The sequence below is a fragment of the Ischnura elegans genome, chromosome 6, assembly GCF_921293095.1.
Source record: "Ischnura elegans chromosome 6, ioIscEleg1.1, whole genome shotgun sequence".
Lineage (NCBI taxonomy): Eukaryota > Metazoa > Arthropoda > Insecta > Odonata > Coenagrionidae > Ischnura > Ischnura elegans.
In genome coordinates, this window is record NC_060251.1 from 121,686,418 (window position 1) to 121,708,903 (window position 22,486).

Here is a 22,486-nt window from a genome sequence, read left to right on the forward strand (position 1 = left end):
TTTAAGGATGTACTCACATTTTATGGTACCAAATGAAATTTTAATTTATTACAGGAGATTAACTCAGGATTATCCCAAGGCAAAACTTTACGCTACCGAGTGGGTCCACTGGGTTGCAAATGGTGAGTCAACCTCTAGACAGAGAGGTTACCTATGGCATAAGAGTGTTCACTCATTAAATAAGCAGTTGTGGACAAAAAGAGATGGAATTCCCAGGTGTTATTGGTCTGCGATTGGACAGTGTCCAATGGACACCAAAAATAATGCTTCCCATCAACTGGAGGAGGAGGGAGCCGCTTTCCTTCAAATGGGTGATGTTGGATCAGTGCAGAGACATTAATGTCATTGCAGGTGCGGTAACATTTACTTAAACAGCTGGAGTACTGCAATGCAGAAGGGAAGGAGAGGCCATTGCATTATTATTCTGAAGAGTCGTAGCTACTCCACTCGCTATAAATGTCTAGTATAATGGAGTTCTCTTGAGTAAAACATGCCAGTGGTTCTCCATTCAGAACTCTGGCCAGGGACAGCCTGTAAGAGTACATTTGTCAATACGTATGTATTTTAATGATAGGAACATGGAATGTGGGATAGCTTCAGACCTAACCCAGACGGCACAGAACCCTCCGTATCTAATTCGTATGTACATAGTACCCATTGACTACGGGGATACTGTGCCGCTTCGTCGCTTTTCGTCAATGGATAATTTCCATTCGCGGCCTGTCGACGAAGTGCGTATGCAGCATGTGAATGTCCGCTACGAAGCACGTACGATAGGATACAAAGCACGCAGGAACACAGCACTCAGGCTAATCTCAATCGATTAGGTCGAAAATTAGATATATCGTAACTCGCACGATCGAAAAATGTATCGAACGCAACACAATCGATAGCTACCGACCGTAGCGAGAACCTTAATACGAATCATTATGAATTGTAAGTTCTCAACAGGTAAATAATACTATATCATGGTATTTAGAATTCATGATACAGTATTATTTACCTATTGAGAACTTACAAAACTTATTCGGCCACTTAAATAACTGCGAAAAATGAGATTCTCAAGGCTAATTCACGCATCCCCAGCATCCAGCATTCTTAAGTGGCTCGTACTTACTTGGAAACCTTGAGATGTTAATAAGAATAAATTCTTATTAATTTTGACACTAAATAAGACATCACATAGCCCACACGCATTAAAAAGCTTACCCTAAAGCCTGACGAAATAAAATTTTTAAATAAAAATTGCCGATGAAACAGGATTGCTGACACATCTGCTATTAATATGATCGAATTCATCAAAATGCAAGCAAAAATTAACGTATAGTTCAGTCTCAGCTACTAAAACTTACCCATATCAGGCGCTAAAGTATTTGAAAAATTATTTGGGATTAGTAAAAGTCTCTAGGTCACTGCAGTAAATGTATCAACCTATTAAAAATATGAAAGTCCTGCCAAATCACCAGCATAAACACTTGTAAAATAAAACATGGTATCTCTTAGATCACACCTCCGATTTTATACTTACTTTGCATGAAGTCACCACCACAAGAAATTTTAAAGAGGCAGGAAAGAAAAAACCCACAGAAATACAATACATATATTAAATGTATTTTCTATTGTCAACCACAATAATATTTCCAATTTTCTCTTCTATCCCACATCTAATTTAGCGAAACAATTACTCTTATTCTCTTTCGAATAGAAAATTATTTAAAAGAGGACTGGTCGATACATAAAAACTATCTTCAATACTTTCTCCGATGAACGTCCACTATCACAGCATCTTGCACAAATCAAATCCACATCCACAAATATGTCACTTCTGCCACAATGTCTGTCTTCTTGGCGACAGGTAACAGTGAAGCAATGGTACCTTCCTCCAATCTGGGCACCTTCAATTCAGCAAGAATTTTCTCCTCGTCTTCTCGTCCAAGGCCACAGATTATTTTCTGATATCACAAGGTGCGATGTGAAGCTCACACACCTAAAATTAATAAATAATAAAATACCATGTAACTTATTAGGTCAAATCATTTCCAATTTTTGGTATTTCTGCATGAGAAATCAAATTACTAGGCTCGTAAATATTTGTATGCCTGATATTTTTATTGTTTTAAACTATAGCATAAGATAATTTGAAATGATGAAAGCCGACGTGTAATACACCATAGGGCAAGCTAAGAAGCAATATTCGATCCTATAAACTTGGCAGCTTATTCCTAGTTTCTCCTTTAACCACACGTTTACCGAATGAATTAATACAAAAAAGACAACTAAAATGCAAGAATTTTCAAAAGAATTGCTGCTACAATATTATAATCACCATTTTTAGTACTGAATAGTACTATAGTACTTCAGTACTGAATAGTTCGGGATGTTGATGCATCAACATCCCAAAGCCACTTCTAACTTAAAATTACATCCAAATAATTACAGCGAGAAAGAGTACATACCTCACAGTTTTTCGTAGGGGTGAAATGTTTTCTTCTTATCGCCCAAATGCACTTCTTCTTCAACTCAGGATCTTTTGGAAAGCTAAAAACTTGAACCATGTCCCGGAGTTTCCATTACATCCCGACAATACACACACGAAAGGCATTTTTAACAAAAATATCTCACAAACACGTTTCTGAAGCCCAGTGAATGAAATTAAAGAATAAGGGAAACTTCACCATTACCAGACACTCTATTTTTCACAAACTTAACCACAAAAATCCCTGAAATGTGGTGAGACGTGACGTAAACGATGCGATCTCCAACGGCTTGTGAAGGCATGTGATCTTTCTAGGAGGATATGGCACGATGGCACCAGATGGCACCACCCGCGAAAGAAAATAGTCCCAGACCGAATACAGTTTTATCGATGAAATACAATTTTATCGATGCATATGAATTTGCCAGTCCTCTTGCATCTTTTTTTGTCATTAAAGGAAATAAAGAAACAAAACCTTTTTAGTAACTTCCTAAGCGCGATTTTTGTATCTTGATGGTCCACCCTCGTATTCAGGTACGAAAACTTCCTGTGCCGTCTGGGAAGGAAGCCCAGTGAACCTGGGAGTGGAAATAGAAAGTATTGATCTTAGCTTAAAAGGAATCAGTGAAATGGCGTGGCTCGAAGAATGAGATTCAAAAAATGGAAGCATATGGGATTACACAAACAGGGTACAAGCAGTTTAAGCGGCAATGCTGGAGTTGGAAAAATGTCAAAAAATGGTCATATTTCATGCAATCAGGATGGGTGACCCCAGTTTGTTTCTTATTGGCCAGCTTCGACTGAGAGCATTTATCAGCTGAGTTTTGAACCTTTGAAGGGCATTTTGCCTGGCAGCCAAGCACTCTATCCACCGACAGAAAGTGACATGGAGAAAAGAGAACTCACATAAGTGGTCTCATTTGTGCCAGGTGTTGTGATGGAATAATTGGTGGTCATTGCTACTACAGCCACGCTGAGATTCACTCGCAGTGCGTAGATGTTCCAGAAACCAAAGAAGGCCAGGGTGGCGATGACATAGCGACGCAGCAGTGGACGACAGCACAACTTGCTGGCAGTGTCTTTCTGGCCATCTGTAACATTGGCGACATCTATGGACCCCATTTGGTGATTCATCCTGCAGTGAGTGAATGTGAAAATATGAAAAAAAAAAAAAGAACTGTTATCTGTCACAAATAGTGTTCATGAACATTTTTCAGCAAGCCCAAAAAAAATCATTATTAGCCGTAAACTTCATACACTTGATAGATAACTAATAATGAAATGTGCATTTTGTGTTGATGACAGCAACAGTTTTTTTCAAAATCTTCCCATTGTGTTTAGCAAGAAAAGCTAACAGTCATGAAAAACTAACTCTCAAAGTTCTCTTCCTCCCTCCCCAATGCTCCTCTGCTTTTCAATATGCCCGTTCTTTTCCCTCAGCAGAGACTTAATAGGATAAGATGGCACTCACGTAAAATACAACTGCATATGGCAGCACGTTCATGCGGATTGTGCCACTGTCCCTCAATTAAAGCCCAACAGTGAACGTTAACACTTTCCACTTTCAACACTCAGGTGCAACTTCAATAAAACAAAGAGCACAGAATTCATTTGGAATGTGTTTTGGGATGGAATCAAGGGGAGTGTGAGAATGCAGCAAGGAAGAGGGGGTTCTGTTATATTTTGAGTCTCCAAGATAACCTCATCTCACAGGGAACTACGGATGGAAAAGGTTGGAAGGTTGTTGCATGTCAAGAAGTAGGAACTCTTTAAAGAGTTGACCAATCTTTAAACAAAGCACTCAGGGTTGGACATTTGTATTACGTGATGACAGTTGGAGGTGTGTCATTCCACTACATGAAGGACCAATTCAACAAAAACCAAAGAAAGGCCTCCCATGTCTCTTTTTCTTTGAGGCAAGATAGGTTAGGGCATCCTCAAGCCATCCATAAAATATCATCCATAAATGCAGGAAAATTGTCAGATAAATGCGATACTTGTGTTGCAGGCAAAATGAAAAGATTGAAGTTTCCAGAAAATGAAGGAGAGAAAGAAAAGGATCTACAGCAAAGAATTAATTCTGACGTTGCGGGACCAATCACACCATCAACCAGCCAAATTTCCTGAGACCATGCCACCATCTTTGCTCTCAATGTACACCCAGAATTCTTCACAATGCCAGCACACAATTACTTCGAGCAGCTTTTCAAGAGACCCGCCGAGAACTGGACAACGTAGGCAAGGAACTTTTCAACATACACATCATTCTTGCCAATGCCATGAAGAAGGAAGATTTTGAGGGGCTTGACAGGATGATGGCATCACACATGATCGTGGTAGCAAAGAATAAGAAGGAGAAGCAGAAGAGGAAATTCACCAGACTACAAAATTTGCAGAGACCCTACAATCCACAATGTGAGGCACAGGTTATCGCCAACCTCTCAAAACACCCCCTCGGCCCTGCTGCCCTGTCGATCCTCCAAAAAGGATTCAATTGTGTGCTGAAGCCAAAGAAAATTCATGCGGAAGAAATCATTAGCAGAGTAGAGAGGCCATTGGATTGGCCATTTGCCCCACAGCAAGGCCAAGATAGTTCGTCAAGACACCTGCCGAATCCTCAGGATGAATAACAAAAGCCAGAAGCAAAATACCACCAAGGCAGAGTGAGAAGCCATCTGTAAACTAAAAGAAAATGACAGCATGGTGATTTTACCAGCTGACACAGGCAATGTGACGGTTGTACTAGATAAAGAAGACTACGTATGATAAGAAGATGGAGGGACTACTCCCAGAAGGACCTTATAAAAAGATCAACATAGACCCAACCTCCTGATACATGAGGATAGTTACAGAAATAATTAAGACTTATATACCAGATCCCACCGAAAGAAGAAGAATCAACCCTCAGGATCCGAAAACTCCTCATATCTACAGCCTGCCTAAAATTCATAAGGATGGAGTGCCCCTTAGGCCCATTGTCAGTGCCATAGACTCGCCATATAAATTACCGAAATACCTGGCACCGATTTTAAAACCTGCAGTAGAAGAGGTGAAATCATATGTGAGAAAAACTCAGCATTTTCTTCAGATTAGTAGTAGCATCAAGGTCAAAAAAGAAGACATCCTAGTCAGCTTTGATGTAACATTGCTCTTCACAAATATACCTCGCGAAGAGGCAGTAAATGTCATAAAAGACAGATTCGGAGAAAGCATTGCCAAGCTGGCAGAAATATGCCTCTAGAGTACTTTCTTCTGGTGAAGGAATAATTTTTATCAAGAGAGGTATGGAGCAGTGATGGGTTCCCCTTTCTCCCCAGCAATTGCAAATATATTTATGGAATGCCTAGAAGAAACAGCAATCCAGAACGCCACCCATTAACCTAAGAATTGGGTGAGATACATCGAGGATACCTTTATAATTTGGAGGCATGGGAAGGAGAAGCTTCAAGAATTTTATACATACTTGAATGGTATCAACGACAGCATAAAGGTTACACTGGAGGTGGAGGAAGATGGGAAACTTCCATTCTTGGACATTCTCGTGGAAAAGAAGACGGATGGAACATTGGGGCATGCAGTGTATCGAAAACAAACAGCAACAAATCGGTAACTGCACGCTTTATCTCATCATCACCCAGCCCAAATAAATGGAGTGGTTAACACTTTGATTCACCGCTCATACACGATAAGTGACAAAACCAAGTTTGCCAAAGAAAGGCGGAAACTAGTGGCCATTCTACTGGGAAATGGATTCGATGACAGAGTTATCTCTCGAACATTTAATAAGGCCATTAAAAAGAACAATGAAGACAAATACAATATCGCAGAAGCCGCAAACTCCTCTACAAATGACCTCAGTGACCAGAAGAAAGCCTTCTTGTCAAGGGGATACCAAGGGGTCAAAACCCATAAAGGGGAAGACTGACAAAATAGGAAATATCCTACGAAAATTCCAGGTAAGGACAATCTTCTCTTCTCACGTGCAGATAAAACACCTCATGAAAACCTTCAAGGATGGAACTCCACTACAAGTTGAAGGGGTCCACCGAATTCCATGCCAGACCTCTAGGAAGAACTACGTACATTGGAAAAACAGGATGATCGGTAAAAACACGCCTGGAGGAGCACAAGAGAGCAATTTGACTGGGGCACTCAACAAAGTCTACGGTAGCCGAACACGCAGTGCTGGGCCAAACAATCGACCTTAAGGAAGGAAAAATTGTTGCCAAGGTTGTGAAAGGTTTCAAACACAGACTCGTCAGGGAAGCCATAGAAATAACTAAAGAGGAGAAAAACAATTTTAATAGAGACACCGGCCTTAAAATAAGTCGCAATAAAATTAATTTAGTAGTAGAATACTGGGAATATAATAATGATCTGTTTGTCTTGTATATAGACTTCAGTAAAGCATATGACTCAATAAACAGAGAAAGATTGTGGAAAAGTTAAAGAACTTTACTTTTAATACTTGGTTTACTTGGAATACCTGTGAAACTTGTCGAACTAGCCAAAATGTGTGTGAAAGAGTCCAAAGCCAAAGTTAGAGTGGGAAGAGAAAATACCAACACGTTTAAAATAAATACAGGTGTGAGACAGGGGGATGCACTTTCTCCACTTCTCTTCAATAAGGTTAGGTTAGGTCTTCAGAAGGTTAATCTGCTTGCTTTTGCAGATGATGTAGCAATTTTTGCTTAAAACAAGGAAGACCTAATAGACCTAGCAAAGGTGCTATTGAAAGAAGTGAACAAAGTAGGCCTAAAAGTGAACGAAGAAAAAAGAAGTTACATGAAAATTAGCAGAAACGTGGACAAAGATAATTATATACCAGTATTAAATTATACATTTAAAATAACTACCCATTTATGATATTTAGGAATGATACTAATGAGCAACAATAAAGAAGATGTAGAAATAAACACCCGAATAGCAGCAGCCAAAAGAACATATTGGAGCTTAGTAACTTTTTAAAAATAAACTCTTTGTCAAATAAAACAAAACAAACACAGATACTTATAAATATGGAAATGAATTCACACCTCATCGGAATCCCTTGAGAAAGTGACCAGCATCGGTCAGGAAAAGTTGGGGCCACTCAAAAATTTACATGACGACATTTCCCAAAAGTTTTAATTCAACATGGCGAGTACCCACGAAAGTTTTAATGAAGAATTAGTTGCAATGTTGTCTTCAGAGAAGATAAATTTCCATCCAGGTGTGTGCTGGGACCATTAAAAGACAAGACTGAGGATGGGGTATTCATATTCCAGATTCATTCCTATTTCCCGGACGTGATAGAGGATATTCCTAAAGCAGAGGTTGTGGCAGCAGGCGCAACGATGGTCTTGAGAGAGCCACCAGATGCAGCACTGGAGAAGCCTGAACCAGGGCAGGCAGTCTGATCCTTATACACACTGATGTTCCAGTGAAGACAGCAGAGGAAGCATTTCAGTGACTTGCAGCTGAAGAAGGGAGAAAAGCTTTGGAAGCAGAACTTGATGACGCAACAAGAAACATGTGAAGCAAACAGGAGATCGCAATGTATTTGGTAGAAAGTAAGTTTTTGAAAAGAAAAGGGATCAGGAAGGGAATGTGGTGAAGTTTAAAGCAAGTTTAGGTTTAGGTTAGTGGCCCTAGGCTTTAGCCATAATCCATGGTATGGATTACACTGAAATCTATAGTCCAGTTATACATTAGAAGACTATTAGAGTTTTCATGGCTTTTGCTACTGAGAATGATTGGCAAATGAAACAATATGATGTGGTAGGAGCATATTTAAATAGCCACTGTATTCATGGAGCAGGCCCCCCCTTGCATCAGCAAATCAGCTATGGATCCTGGTAATTTTGTGTAAAAATTATTAGAAAGTATTTATTACGTTAAAAAAGTAGGTAGAAATTGGAAGTTTCTTGAAAGATTGTTTGTTGAAGACCGGACAGAATAAGTATAAACAATTTGTATTTGCCGCATGCATAGGATGTCATTTTTTGTACTGTGCTACTACTGAGCGGAATAAAGGAGCTATAAGTGGAATAAAGGATCAATAAGCTACAATTAGGGCTTTATGATGTCCCCCACCAATTATTAGCATCAAATCTTCTCATGATTTCCACCAGTTTAATTTGTTGTAGTGTATCACTGGCATGTCAATGGTCAACTCGTCCATCGTGTTCAGGGTGAAAGAATAAATTTCACTGAATAAAAAAGTTGTTATGTAACTATAAACAGTAACAACAATCAGGTTACTCCTGATCAGCCAGAAAGATATAGGTACAGAGGCGCCGACTCCATGGGGCTTGAGGGGGCCCGAACCCCCTCAAAAATTCGTTATGGGTGTGAGAAAAAAATGTGTCAGCCTTTTGATTTTCCCTGGAGTGTCCAGATATCGAGATTAAAGTTATCAGGGTTCTAATTTTGATCATATGACTCTTCTAAAATGCTTAAAAAACTTAAAACTCATTACTTATAAAATTTCCCGGGGCAAGAACCCTGGTTTGGGCCCCCCCAATATTTTTTCTAAGTCGGCACCCCTGTATAGGTACCTAATTTGGATAAAAAGGATCATCTTTAATTGTCTTTAAAAAATTTTATACCCCGTGTCTCAATTAAAAGTAGTTTTACCAAGCCTGATCTCCATGGCCCACTTAGCAAGCAGTGCAGTCCCAGAAGTCGTTGGAGCAACTGATTTATTTGGTGCATTCCCATTTATCATGTGGTCCCTATTGATTGTTCAGTCACAGCAGGCTAGCATCAATAGGGTCCACAAGATTAGCTGGGACAGCTTTTCTCAAAAATTCAATAAATACTGTGTGAAATACAACAAAGTTTACTTTATAATCTAATCCCAAGATTCAACTATTCAACAAAGTGTACCCTGTGCCCATCAAGAACTCATCCAACTGCCCAAGATGATCCTAAACGAAAGGTCAAACAAGGAATATTATTCTACTGTAATGAAAGCGAAATATAATGCTGACATCAACTTCATTAATAGTGCCTCAAATAAATGTAAAGCTGCCTGGAGTGTGATCAATAGGGAAATAGGCACTGCTAGAAATTGCTCCACCATAACTATTGACCCTATGATACCTTCAATGATATTATGTCTATTCTGTGAACACCAGTAGGTCCAGTTAAGCTGCTGCATTGTCCTCCGCTTTGATTTATCTTCATGGTGACAGTTTCTCCCGTGTTGCATCTTAAGGTTAGAAGTGTCACGTGAATCTTTTTTTCCTTCTCATCAGTGGCGGCGCGTGCGTATACGCATGTTAGCAAGTGCACACCCAAAGATGAATAAATTATAAAAGAAAACTATTCCTTTGCAACGAGAAGGATAAAATATACTGTCTGCATATGCAAGAAACATGAGCCTCCGAACGCTACAGCTATCTCCTTTTCGAATTCACCGCTCTACAAGTGTGCGATCCCGTGGCATCATGCCGGGCACATTTTCGGTCTGTGCGATCGCTTGATGGAGCTCTGGCGGGACGAGGTAAGCGGGGGGGTATGTGCTGTTCAAAGGGGCGATCGGAGCAGACTCAAAACCATGCGAATGCGCACGCGCATATTTTTGGTGACTGACTAGCAGGTAGTGTAGTGGTGTAGCCGCCACCTACACTACCTGTGCCCAGGATCCTAGTCCGTCTACAGAGCCATCTGTATGGTCGTTTTCTACACTACTTCCTCATAGGGTGTAAGGAAAAGAGAATGAATTCAACTACCGTCACTTGTAAAGGTGTGTTGAGAATAATTATTTTCATGCATGCTAATATTATTTCTGTTCATGCAATTTTAAGGGTAGAATGTACCAGTGATATGTTTTGATTGCTATGTATTCTATTACGACGAAATATGATGCTCATGGATTAGGATTAACATAATATAATTAAATCATCCTATATATCTGCTTTAATGCACACCCTAGATAAATTACCACCAGCCGCCACTGCTTCTCATACAGTGGGGATGGACAGGTCGAGGTTTTCTTGTAATCCAGATCAGATCCTTAATTTCCAGAGTCGCATCTTCGGATATTTTCGGATCCAAATGCATTTTTAAATGTCTGCTACAAAACGAAGTAATATTCAAGTTTCTTCTGGATCGTTAAAATCAAAGAAATGCTAATTATTCTTGATTAAAGCTTTTGCCGCTCATGGTGATTACAGAGAGACATACAAGTGTATGCCATGTGATGTATCAGAATTGCCCCGATGTTTCGTAAGTGACCGCTGGCTACTTCTTCAAGGGAATGATGTTGGGATTTGGTTTTTGCTGCCTTTTTACGTCAAATGGGTGGAGGGATTGAGGAATGAGGACTGGAGGGGGAAGATGACAAAATGTTGTGGATGACTGGGTTCCATGTATTGCTAATTCTCAATCTGGTATCTCTGTTATAATTATTTTTGTTTTTCTTTATCTCTATGGCTTCATGGATGAGTCGTGTTTTGAAATGTTTCTCCTTTGCATTAATCCTAGATTTTTTTAAATGTATCATGTGTCCCTCGGCTTCGTGCTTTGCTACATCTGACTTTGAAGAGTAACCCAGTCGAATGGCCCGCTTATGCTCATCCATTCGAGTTTTGACTGTTCGTCCCGTTTCCCAGTTCTATTTCTTATCGCAAGTTGTGCAAGGGATTTTGTACACTCCATCCAACTGAAGTGGCATCCTGTCCATGACATTTCCTAAGCGGTGTCATACTTGGATGTATGGTTTAAAAATGGCCTTATGTCAAACTTCCAAAGATGAAAATTATCATTCGGGATTCACTATGATGGTTTCTGTCCCTCAAGGGTCAAATTCTTCTCCCCTGCGGTCAGAAAAGGGGTATATTTTAGTGTGATAAAGCAAATTTAAAGCTCCTCGCTCACCTATCCAACGAAGCTAGCCAAGCGACTCAGAAGCCATGTGGAGGTGGCTGCACCTAGAGCTCCTTCGCCTCCTCTACCCAACCAACGTAATGCAGACCAGTTTCTTTAATCTGCATTGTCACCGTTCGCAAATATTGTGAAAAATTGATTTCATGGCAAGTTCTGCCAAATTTCCGGCCAAAATCTCAATGTGGATCTGATGGAGCCATCACATTCATGGAGTCACTGCTGCATGCGTGGGAGGCCGCTTCGGAGACTAACTTCACTGTCCGTTCTATTGCCACAATGTGGTAGATATATAAGTCTAATGACTATTCTGGCATAGTATTTTCAGGAAGAGACCGTTTTTTCAACAATTTTTCATTTCATGTATTCCTCACAACTGGCAGCAGAATGAAGGAAACATCGGTGCTTACACAATTAATCATTTCTCCGTAATCTATGGCTTCAAAATTCAAATGGGGAACACTTTTGCATCTGATGCAATGATTTAAATTATCTGCTTCATGTTGCATAGCACTAAGAATTTTAATTAGTGCCCTCTGACAGGTAGTAAATCGACGATCAGATCATCACTGGGCAAAGAATATCTTCTGGGATTACAAAATACGCTTTTGTTTGGATGGTTGAATAAACTACTGCTTGGTGCTTCCTTGGCAATTATCACCATTTGAGACATCTACGAATGGTCTCAGAGACATGACGATCACCATCGGTGATGAATGATTGACTCATGATCCTGCATTGCATCACTCCATAGACTTTTAGTACGAATGTCCCAATTTCGATGAATTTCTTAGCCGAATTACATAACCTAAGAATTCTGTTAGCTGTGGCCAACCAACCAATATATAGATTTCCAGGCATCATAGGGATTAGCTGAAAACATCTCTATTTCGCGATGCACAGTGGGCTGAAATCGAAAAAGCTGGCCAAAAATGATTTTTTTCACTTTTTAATTTGGAAAAACTATTATGTTTTCAAATTATAGAATGATCAGTAACCACATTACTGAAATTATTTTATTGATAACTCATTTTTTTAAAGCGGGAGACGTATGTCAATTTAATGAAATATTATCTCAAAATATTGGAAAAATATCCCATTTTTTGAAAAAATTGACTGAAGTTTTTTACTACTGCTGCGTTATGTTTTAAAAAGCCTAAATTTAAATCATTACATAATAAAAATGAACATTTTTTGAATCCGTAGTGGTGAAATTTTTTATTCTAGCGATAATTTTTATTACTTTTATTTAAACAATTAAAATATCCTATTTTTCACGTATTTTTAACATAATGTAGTGAAAAACTTTGTGTTTTTCACTTTGCTTCACGAAGTTTTTAGCACCACATTATAAAATAAAGTGTCAACTTTAGTTATCAGTTGAAAAATCCTGCCCCAATTTGCCACCCCGCCTTTCCTATCAAGTTATGTGCGTGAATGTCCAACCGCCCGACACGGTGGTTAGATGCGAATATTTGTTCAGACTCAGCTGTAGTCCAGGATAATTCGCTAAAAATGAGGCGAAATTACAGTCGTCTACACTTACATACACTGCTAACATTTAGCATGCCACATTAGTCTTATTGTTACAATTTTTCCAAGGGCACATTACGATTTCCTTCATAAGACATAATGGACTCAACGATTGCGCCGGCAAGTCAGATTCTTCTCTTCGGAAGCGGGCGGATGCAAAGCATTATAAATAAATTCTTGGAAAACCCAATTCTAAACTCTATACACTCGCATATTTTGCTCTCCACGCCCTCCTAGGCCTTTTACAACTCCCATCAGCTGAAACAGTGGAAAGGGCACACGTGTGGCGGAGCGCCGCCACTGCGGCGGGCACTACCCTGCCGACCGCGTTAATCCCTATTGTACCCGAAAACCCAACCACCGTGTTATGATTCTTATCTAGCGTTAAAGAAGTTCTGTACTCGGTTCATAACTGTCCCTTTGTAGATATCTACCGATTCGATCGATAGATTTTTCTTCCTCATAGGAAAATCCACTAGGATCGCTAGAACATTAATTGCGTTTCGCTTGGTTTCGCTGTTAGTAGGGCCCGTCCGCCTTTGTGACGGTGCGGGATTCCTCGTCCCCTCCTTCCTCCCCCGTCCTTTCCCTGGAGGTGTCGTCGGGCTCTCATCGCGGCGATGCCTCCAATCCTTTTTTTCCTTTCCGTCCTTCCCCTCTCGAGTAGCACGGGCGTATAAGACTTGGTTCCCGGCTCTCGAGAGTGTAACCTTTGCGGGGCCCGCCCTGGGACCCCCGAATCCACTGTCCCTTTGTAGAAATGCCGCTTATTGCTATATTGCCTCGGTCCAAGGTGCGTATAGGCCTCGGTCTATGAAGGGGTTTTTGGACAGTTGAGGATCGCTTCCCTAGGATATCCGCGCAAACGTTTCCACGAAGTAGCTCGTACGGGGTTTTCCACAAAGGCTTCTTTCCAATTGGTTGAAAAATATTCTCTTTCACGATTTTACCGAGAAAATTAGTCAGTTTGTCTTGAGTGCGAAAGGATCTGAGTGCTTTTGATACGGAAGCGAAGAACCAGGGTTTATTTTCCCTATATCGTGAACTTTCAGCGTTGAGACCGAACTACCACTACAGTAGTGTAGAATATCTCGGAACGATAAAAAGGTACGTTTTCCAAGTAATATATCTCAGGCACGACTACTGATGGGAACACTGCCCGATGTTTTTTTCTGTATCTAAGCTAACATCAGAAATTACTGGTATATTTCATTCTTAAACTCATTAATAAACTCATATTTCATTTATTTATGAATTCCAAAATTTGTTATGAATATTTAGATTTTTTTGGAAGAAGGATTTAGTGAGGACTTTTTCCTCTTTTCAAATAGGCATTAAGGAGGAACTCATCTCGAGGTTTGTCTCAATTTTAAAGCTCTGACATCTGGACTTGAGATAGATTTCGCCAATTTCAGCGAGTACTGCTCAGAAACTGCATCCATTTTTGTGGATTTGTATCCGTGGTACTACATGCCGCCCACAGTGCACAAGGTTTTGTTTCATGGAGAATCAATTGCCAAGACAGCAGTGCCTTGGCAATTGACCAACTTTCGGAGGAAGCTTTGGAATCTCGCCACAAAGATATCAGAAGATTCCGAACGCACCACACGCGAAAAATTTCATGCTTAGCTGAAATGGGAGATCTTTTCCGAAGGCACCTCCTTAATTCGTATCCTCTAATATCCAATAGTTATGTTTGTATAAATGCTAAAAGAAATGTTTCAAAGGATATACGAAACGTATTGGTAGAGCCAACTTCTGATGAGGACAGTGACAGCTGCGAATCCGATGAAAACTGGCAGTGGGCTGGTTAATTTATCCCTTATGTTTTCTTATGTTTCATATATTTATGTTTATTTATTATGGTACATAAAATAATTTAATGTGGCATTGTAGTTTATGGTGTAAAGTGTATGCTAGGTGATTTCTCATGTGTGTTCTCTCAGACAAAATGTGACGTAAAGCTAATTGACTAAATCATTAATAATGTTTAAAAAAATAATTTTATGTATTTGATATGAATTTTTTCATTTAAATTATTAAAGTTAATGTTAAACTACTTATTATTTTATTCCTAACTTTTAGTTTCAATTAAATGTTCCCTCTCTACTAAAGCGGTCCAAATAGTCGATTTTCGTTTTTTTTTTCGTCTCCTCGAATTTGTTTAAAAAACCTCCCCGAATCGATTTTTCGGAAAAATGTCATTATATTCATGTTATATAGCCTGAAAAAGATTAGAAGAAAAAATTTCATCGAGCTAATTATAAAACTATGGAAGACATAATTTTTGGCCAGCTTTTTTCGATTTCAGCCCACTGTGCGTCGTTTATTGCAAGCATAGTGTATAATGAGATGACATTATGCGGGTTGCCTACTACACAAAACTTCTTTCGGGGACACGATAAAAGGCCATTTTCTCGACATTTAAAAGCAAAAGAGCTGACATATTTGGTCTAAAATATTAATTACAGTCCAAAGTTATTCTCCATTGCAAATAATCAGTGCTCGCTCTAACCAAATTTAAATTATTTACATTTTTAACGTTTTTCGTCAAAAATTTCGAAATTTTCGACAAAAAATTGGACAAAATAGCGGACAGAAGATATTAACCGATTATGAAAAAAATCATATTTGTAATACGCATCCGGGTACGCAACTTCTGTTGGATATTACGCTTATTTGCTCTTAAAAAAGTGGCAAAACGAGGCACCCTAGGGGACAATATCCCGGGTGAGCTTCTCAAGAATCTAGGGAGGGATGATACGAGAAGGTTTTTCGAACAAGTATGAAGGATTTATGAGGACGGATATTGGCTGGAGGGTTTCGAGAAGACTGTTTTAATATCGCATGCGGCGAAAGTGGCACGGAGTATATCAAACAGACGAATGGAGGCGAGGGCAAACGATTATTTGGGCGAAGATCCGTTTGATTTTAGAAAAGGAAAGTCAATTCCAGACGCAATAGCGATAATGAGGTCCCTGGTGCAGAGGAACCTAGAATATGACCAGGACGTGTATGCCTGTTTCGTGGATTTTGAAAAAGCATTTGATAGAGTGAACTAGGTAAAGTTAATAGATATTCTCAAGAAAATAGGTGTAGATTGGAGGGTTAGGCGACTGATTCGCAATCTGTATATGGCCCAGACTGCGCCAGTGAGGGTAGCGGTCGGAGAATCTTGGTGGGCAAGCATTGGCCGGGGAGTGAGACAAGGTTTGCCCTCTATCGCCGCTGCTTTTTAACGTATGCGCTGAGGAGATGGTAAGGGAAGCTTGGAATGAGTTGGAAGCTGGAGTGAAAGTGGGAGGAATGATGTTTATATCGGTAAGGTTCGCGGATGATCAGGCGCTGATTAGCCAGTCAGCAAGGGGACTGCAGTCTCTAGTGGATGAGTTAGACGAGCGGTGCGAGGAGTATGAGATGAGGATTAATCACAAGAAGACAAAGGTATCCTAATTTGTAAAGCATTGCGAGCGAGGGATGTGAGACTCAAGATAAAAACAGGTGGGGAAAAACTTGAGCAGGTAGAGCAATTCAACTATTTGGGCAGCACATTAGAGGAAAACGGGTACAGTAGTAAGGACATCAGGAAGAGATTGTGTTAGCCAAGGAGGCGTCATACACGCCAGCTGCGGCGTGTATAATTCCCCGTATTAGTGCATCCCACTTTAACGTACTCCTCATTGTAGCGACACTAACGATAAGTCAATCCATCCGAACCAATCCACGCTATTTTTGCGTTCTCATCGGCAGCAGCGTTCATGAACAGGAAGGAGCTTATGAGAGGATCCTTATGCAAGAGTTTGATAATTGAGTCTGATCTGGAGTGCTGAGTTTACGGTGCATAAATATGGACACGACAGATGACAGGAGGCATTCGAGATATGGGTATGGAGGAGAATGGAGAAGGTGAAGTGGACGGAGAGGATTAGGAACAACGAAGTGCTGGACATAGTGGGTGAGGACAGGCAGCTTTTAGATGATATACGGAGGAGAGAGAAGGTATGGATGGAACGAGTACTTAGCGGGGAGGGGATGTTGAAAACGGTGTTAGAGGGTAGAATGGAAGGAAAAAATAGCATTTGTAGATAGAATGAAAGGGGACAGGCTTTAAAGTGAATTGAAGAGGGAAGTTCTTGAAGGGGAGGCTCCCAGAATATTTTTGAAGTACACCATGGAAATCTCCCTTAATCGGCCGAATACTTAAATAATAATATACGTACGAAGGTTGTTCAATAAGTCCTTAGAATATCCGATAAATTGCTCTCGTAGTGAAAAAATTAATGTTAAGCAGAAGGCAGCGCTCGTGGACCAGTCAGCTGTAAAATTTTCAGATGTATAATCCATACGATCCATCCCATATGTTTCATAGTTGCTACTGATTGCAGTGAACAACATTCATTTGTTTATTAAAATGGATAAAAGGGAGTTTGGTGCGGTGATCAAACGCTTGTTTTTTAAAGCGTTTACGCTGAAGGAAGTCAAAGCTGAGTCACATAAACTTCGTGGCACGTCTGCTTTTGTGTTTTCAACTATTTACAATAGGGTTAATGACTTTAAATTAGCCCGTACGTCCAAAAAAATGAACACCATTCCGAAAGCCCTTCCCGAAATGATTGAAAAAATCCACGATATTGTTTTAAGTGAAAGACGAATAAAAGTGCGCGATATAGTTAAGGCCATAGACACATCGCAATGCACAATTGCTTTAATTTTGCACGAAAATTTGGGAGTGAAAAAAATATCGGCTTGTATTGTATTCTATTGTAAGCAAACACGGCGCAGTTTGCTTACAATAGAGATTAAACGCAATCACGTGGTCAACGGTCAAAGGCTGTTTTGACGCTTTTCCTTCTTAATCCCGGGGGGTTTTCCGCTTTGATACACAACTTTTGATGAAATATGGATTGATCAGTATACTGCAGAGACAAAATTACGGGTAAAAGAATGGAATTTTGAAGATGAACGGGCTCCAAAGCAGGCAAAGATGGTGAAATGAGCCGTTCAGGTCATGACAACGATATTTTGGATGCATGTGGAATAATCTACATCGATTATATGAAAAAAGAAAAAAACGATAACAGGAGAGTATTATGCATCGTTATTGGACCGGTGGACGGTGGAAATCGATAACAGCGTCCTTATTTGAAACAGACAATGTTCTTCCTTAAACAAGGCAATGCACGGTTGCACATATGTTTATTTTCAACAGCCAAAATTAAGTAAATTAAAGTTTCAATTATCAGAGAATTCACCATATTCACCAGAATTGGCCTCCAGTGACTTTTTATTATTTCAAAACTTGAAGAAATCGCTTGATGGACAAGGATTTACGTCTAAAGAAGAGGCCATCACCCAAACCAATGCCTAATTTGAGCATGTACCAGAATTATACTTTTCGGGCGGCTAAAAATGCTTACAAAAATTTATAGAGCTGAAAGGCGACTGCAATGAAAAATATTTTAAAAATTAATCAAGTACAATTTATTTTTATACCTTTTTCTTAAGACTCACTGAACGACCCTCGTAATAATGGAATCATTAAACACCGCGGAAATAGTGAAGAGCTGGATTGTTTTTCAGGTTGCCGAATACGCAGGAAGATGTCCTAGATTGACGCCAAAGTAGGTCAAAGGGATATTATACACAATCTTTTCATTGAAAAGTTCAGGGATTGCGGTAATGACGGCGCAAAGGATTGATTGACAGCAAAACGTTTTAGGGATACCTACTCAAAGCCTGATAATTCGCTGATGACTGTAGTTTACAGGGAAATCGGTTTCAGCAAAGATATAAGGGGTGAACTAACGGTCTGCATTGCCGTTATCCATGTATGGTGCGATGCGTGGCAGTTAGAGTTAAATTTGAAAAAAAAATGCGCAGTAATTAATTTCTGGAGAAAGAAATAACTTCCCACTACAGAGCTATTTCAGTCATGGTACCTACACAATTAGACTATGGAATCCGCCAAATATTTGGGAGTTAAGACTAAAAAATGATATACCATGAAATACCATATTCGGAAAATAACAGGAGAAGCTAACCGTAATTTGGGTCGTGTTGAAAGAATATTAGAAAAGTGTGACGACAAAGTGAGAGAAATTAGTTACCTCTCGTTTGTTAGACCCCATTTAGAATACGCTGTCAGTGTTTGGGATCCTCATTAAATTGGCTTAAAAACAGAGTTAGAACGCGCACAGAGAAGAGCTGCCAGGTACAGTCAATTTCAAAAGTCGGTCCACATACCCGGCGCAGCCGTCTCACTTATTCTCCGAAGACAACCTTCGCGTATTGCTTACGAGTTCCTTGTCCACTGGAGATCCATTTGACTTGATCGGGTCGTGAAAATGGTGCAACTTGACTAATTTAACCCTAAGAGCCCCATGCTCGACTTCAGAGGCAGGAATGTCCCGGAAAACCCTTCCCACCCCTACTGCCAAATAATTCCACCATCGAAGGAAGCGACGAAGGATTTAAGGGTTTTGTTTTGGCGAGTAACCCATCGTGAGAGGAAGAGAGAGGAACATCCGAGTCTTTTGGTAAACTTATACGGCACATGTAGTACAAATAAAATTTCGGAACATGAGAAAAATACTTACTCCAATATTTTTTCTCAACATGGCCTTGATAAAAGTACGAAATATATACACTAATGTTAATATTATAGTTTGCGTCACGGCTACCCTCCATGCTCGCGTTCACTCGTGTCCAGGGCGAAGGATTTTCACTCAATTTTCCACGTTTACAAATGAAATTTCAGTTACTATCCAAGTTTAACTTTATTCGGAGTACAAGTGGTGCCTACATTTTGAATACCGTAACTTATTCCCATCCTGTAAATAGAAAATAAGAAGAAGTATTTTCATTTTGTACCTTGAAAAAACTACCGGTAAGGAAATTGTTTTATGAGAGAAGATAATTTTTGCATTATATTTTTCAGATGAGCAATCGGATTGACTTTAATTGCTTTTAAGATAAATATAATTTTTCACTGAAAGAAATAGCGAGATATTTATTGGCAAAGTAAAATGGGAAGCTTTCAGGTCACAATGCGTCGTAGGAAATGTTGTCCTTTTCTTTCTGGGGAATACTCGTACATTAGCATTGTTCGGCGTTTTTTTAACCCTCTTAGCGCCACCGAATTTTGGTGGTACTAGCGAAAAGTGCCAACCTAAATTTAAGAGTTTTGTAGCACTTTATGAAAAAACACAATGTGAAGTTGATGTTTGAGATATCAATCTAAGGTTTTTTATTCTACTAAAAATGAATTATTTGTTCATTATAATATTCTATTTCACTGGATAAAGGATAAATATAATTATTAAAACAATATTAGCTTGAATATCCGGTCTACGCTCGAGCCGATATATCGGCTCATGGCACTTGTCGCCCATGGAGCAAAAGCCGATATATCGATCGGCCCGTGGCACTAAGAGGGACTAGTGCGAGCAGCATCTGCGTGGAATAATGACTGCGAGTCAAACCTTTATGGTGGTCATGGAAAAACAAAATTTACCTGCCCTTCTGAAATCAAAAAGGGAGTATATTTGATTATTATTAAAGGTATTAATTATACATGTAAGATTTTACGAATCACCCCGCCTGCGCCCCTCCCAACTCGAACTTACCTCTTTAATTAACAGTAACGCCCATTCGCATTAGAGCCCTTTCATTCTATCCATATCCTTACCTTCATCCTTCTCCTCCCCCCTTACCTCACATCTCTCCTCAATGAATATCATTTCTTCATTTCTTTTCCTCTCCGTGCATCTCACCTTTTCCGTTCTTTTTATGCTCTCACCTCGGATGCCTTCATCCTTTTCTTGTCCCTCTTTCGTCGTCGTCTAAGTTTCCGCACCGTAAAGCGCTACATCTCATCAAGATTTATATTTGGTAGCTAATATATATCGTTTGTCTTAATTTCGCAGAGATAGCCATCAGGTACTCGAAACGATATATTTTTATCGGATGAAAATTATACATGCGTAGTTTTTTGTTTTTAGGATAATGATCAGTATTTGTTCACCCGTAAGACTGACTCAAGGTATTCATTACGTGAGTGGAAGTTCTTTTATTGGTGCGAAACAACTCACACAAAATAATTTGGAGGACATTGACATGCATGATATATCACTAAACGCCAACTAAGACTGATTCTATCTGAAAAAAATAAACGAAAATGGGGAAAGACTTGGTTTGACCTCTCAGTTAAATGGTGAATGATAATATATGTACTAAATGTGCCTTAAATTGTAAAAAAATAGGCAAACAAGTCATGTAATTATCGCTTCTGATGGTTTTTTAACTATCTAAAATATATTTATGATTAAACTATTTAGACATTCCAACTTTCTATGAACATTAAGATGTGTGTTAATTACTTACTGATACCTTGAATACATTAAGCATTATCTAACTATTTTATTAGGGAAATGTCAGCAACGACAGGAATAAGCATCATAACGAAGTAAACATAATAATTTAGCGCACATTGGTATATTTTATTTCTCGTGTGATGAGAAGCGTAGAAAACTGTGGGATAACATATTTCCGAAGAAAATGCTTAGGAATAATGAATGCATCTATCAGTGGGTCTAAAATACTTAAATATAGACAAATATGCATTGATAGTGTTTGGTAATAATGTGTTAAAGGTATTATATTGAAGGTTATTTTGGAAGCAACTTATAGAATACTCTTTCAGACGTAAATTCTGATTTTCGCTTTTTCCTTATATGTACGTTGCGATGTAGATACGTCTCGGTGTTTTTTAGTACAAGCCAGACTACTCAGGCCATCTGTCTCAGAATACTATCACGGTGAGAATCGCGCGACTGAGAACTTATGCTTCGCCTTGTGTTCTGGCACCGGGAGTCGGGGAGGTCGCGAAGAATCTAGGAATAGAGAAGAATGCCTCGGTGACAGTTTCTCGGACGATGAGAGTAAGTCAAAGTGGTCCATTCAAGGCAAAGAAGGCATTCAAGCAATACCCGAAGTTCGAGCTCAGCGAAAAACGTGGTTGGTCGAGTTGGCCGTGGGGACAGACTTTTGAAAGTGACTGTACGTGAAACGCAGTTCTGATAGTCTTGACAGTGTAACCGACCTCTTAGATAAACGCGGATGGGAATCTCTGTCAGACCGTAGACTGAAAACTAAACAAAAAGTATTGCGTAAATTCAAGAGCAGCGTATTTTCCGATGAAGTTAGCCATATCTTACAACCGCCAATATACTACTTTATATCAGATCATGTAAATAAAATAAGACAGATGGACTGTAAAACCGATGGATTCAGAATGTCGTTTTTTCCACGATAAACAAGAGACTATAACAGTAGCGTTAGAACTTTCAAATAGGTTGGTTGATTCATAGTTAAGCCTACTAACTTTTGTATTCCTTAATGCATGTTTTTGAATTTTCTTATTATTTCTAACATCATCTTTCGAATATTCTAGCTCTATTGGCAGATTGATTTCATGAGTAGTTGGTAAGCTTTGTTTTTGCATGAATGTGAAAGAATAATTAGTTAGTACGCGTAGCATTTTTATGGCCCAGTGATCATGCAGTTTATATGTCAATTAAACCATATTGACAGTTTATATGCTACTGT

General features: G+C 39.4%; 1 protein-coding gene across 1 annotated transcript in view; it reads right to left on the reverse strand.

The window, feature by feature from the left end:
• Positions 1–22,486, reverse strand: part of LOC124160076 (vesicular glutamate transporter 1-like) — a 69,094-nt gene that overhangs the window by 38,928 nt on the left and 7,680 nt on the right. The window contains exon 2 of the mRNA XM_046535794.1: positions 3,383–3,611. Within this exon, the coding sequence (XP_046391750.1) occupies positions 3,383–3,610 (228 nt within the window). The 5' untranslated portion in view covers position 3,611. The remainder of the gene's footprint in view (positions 1–3,382; positions 3,612–22,486) is intronic.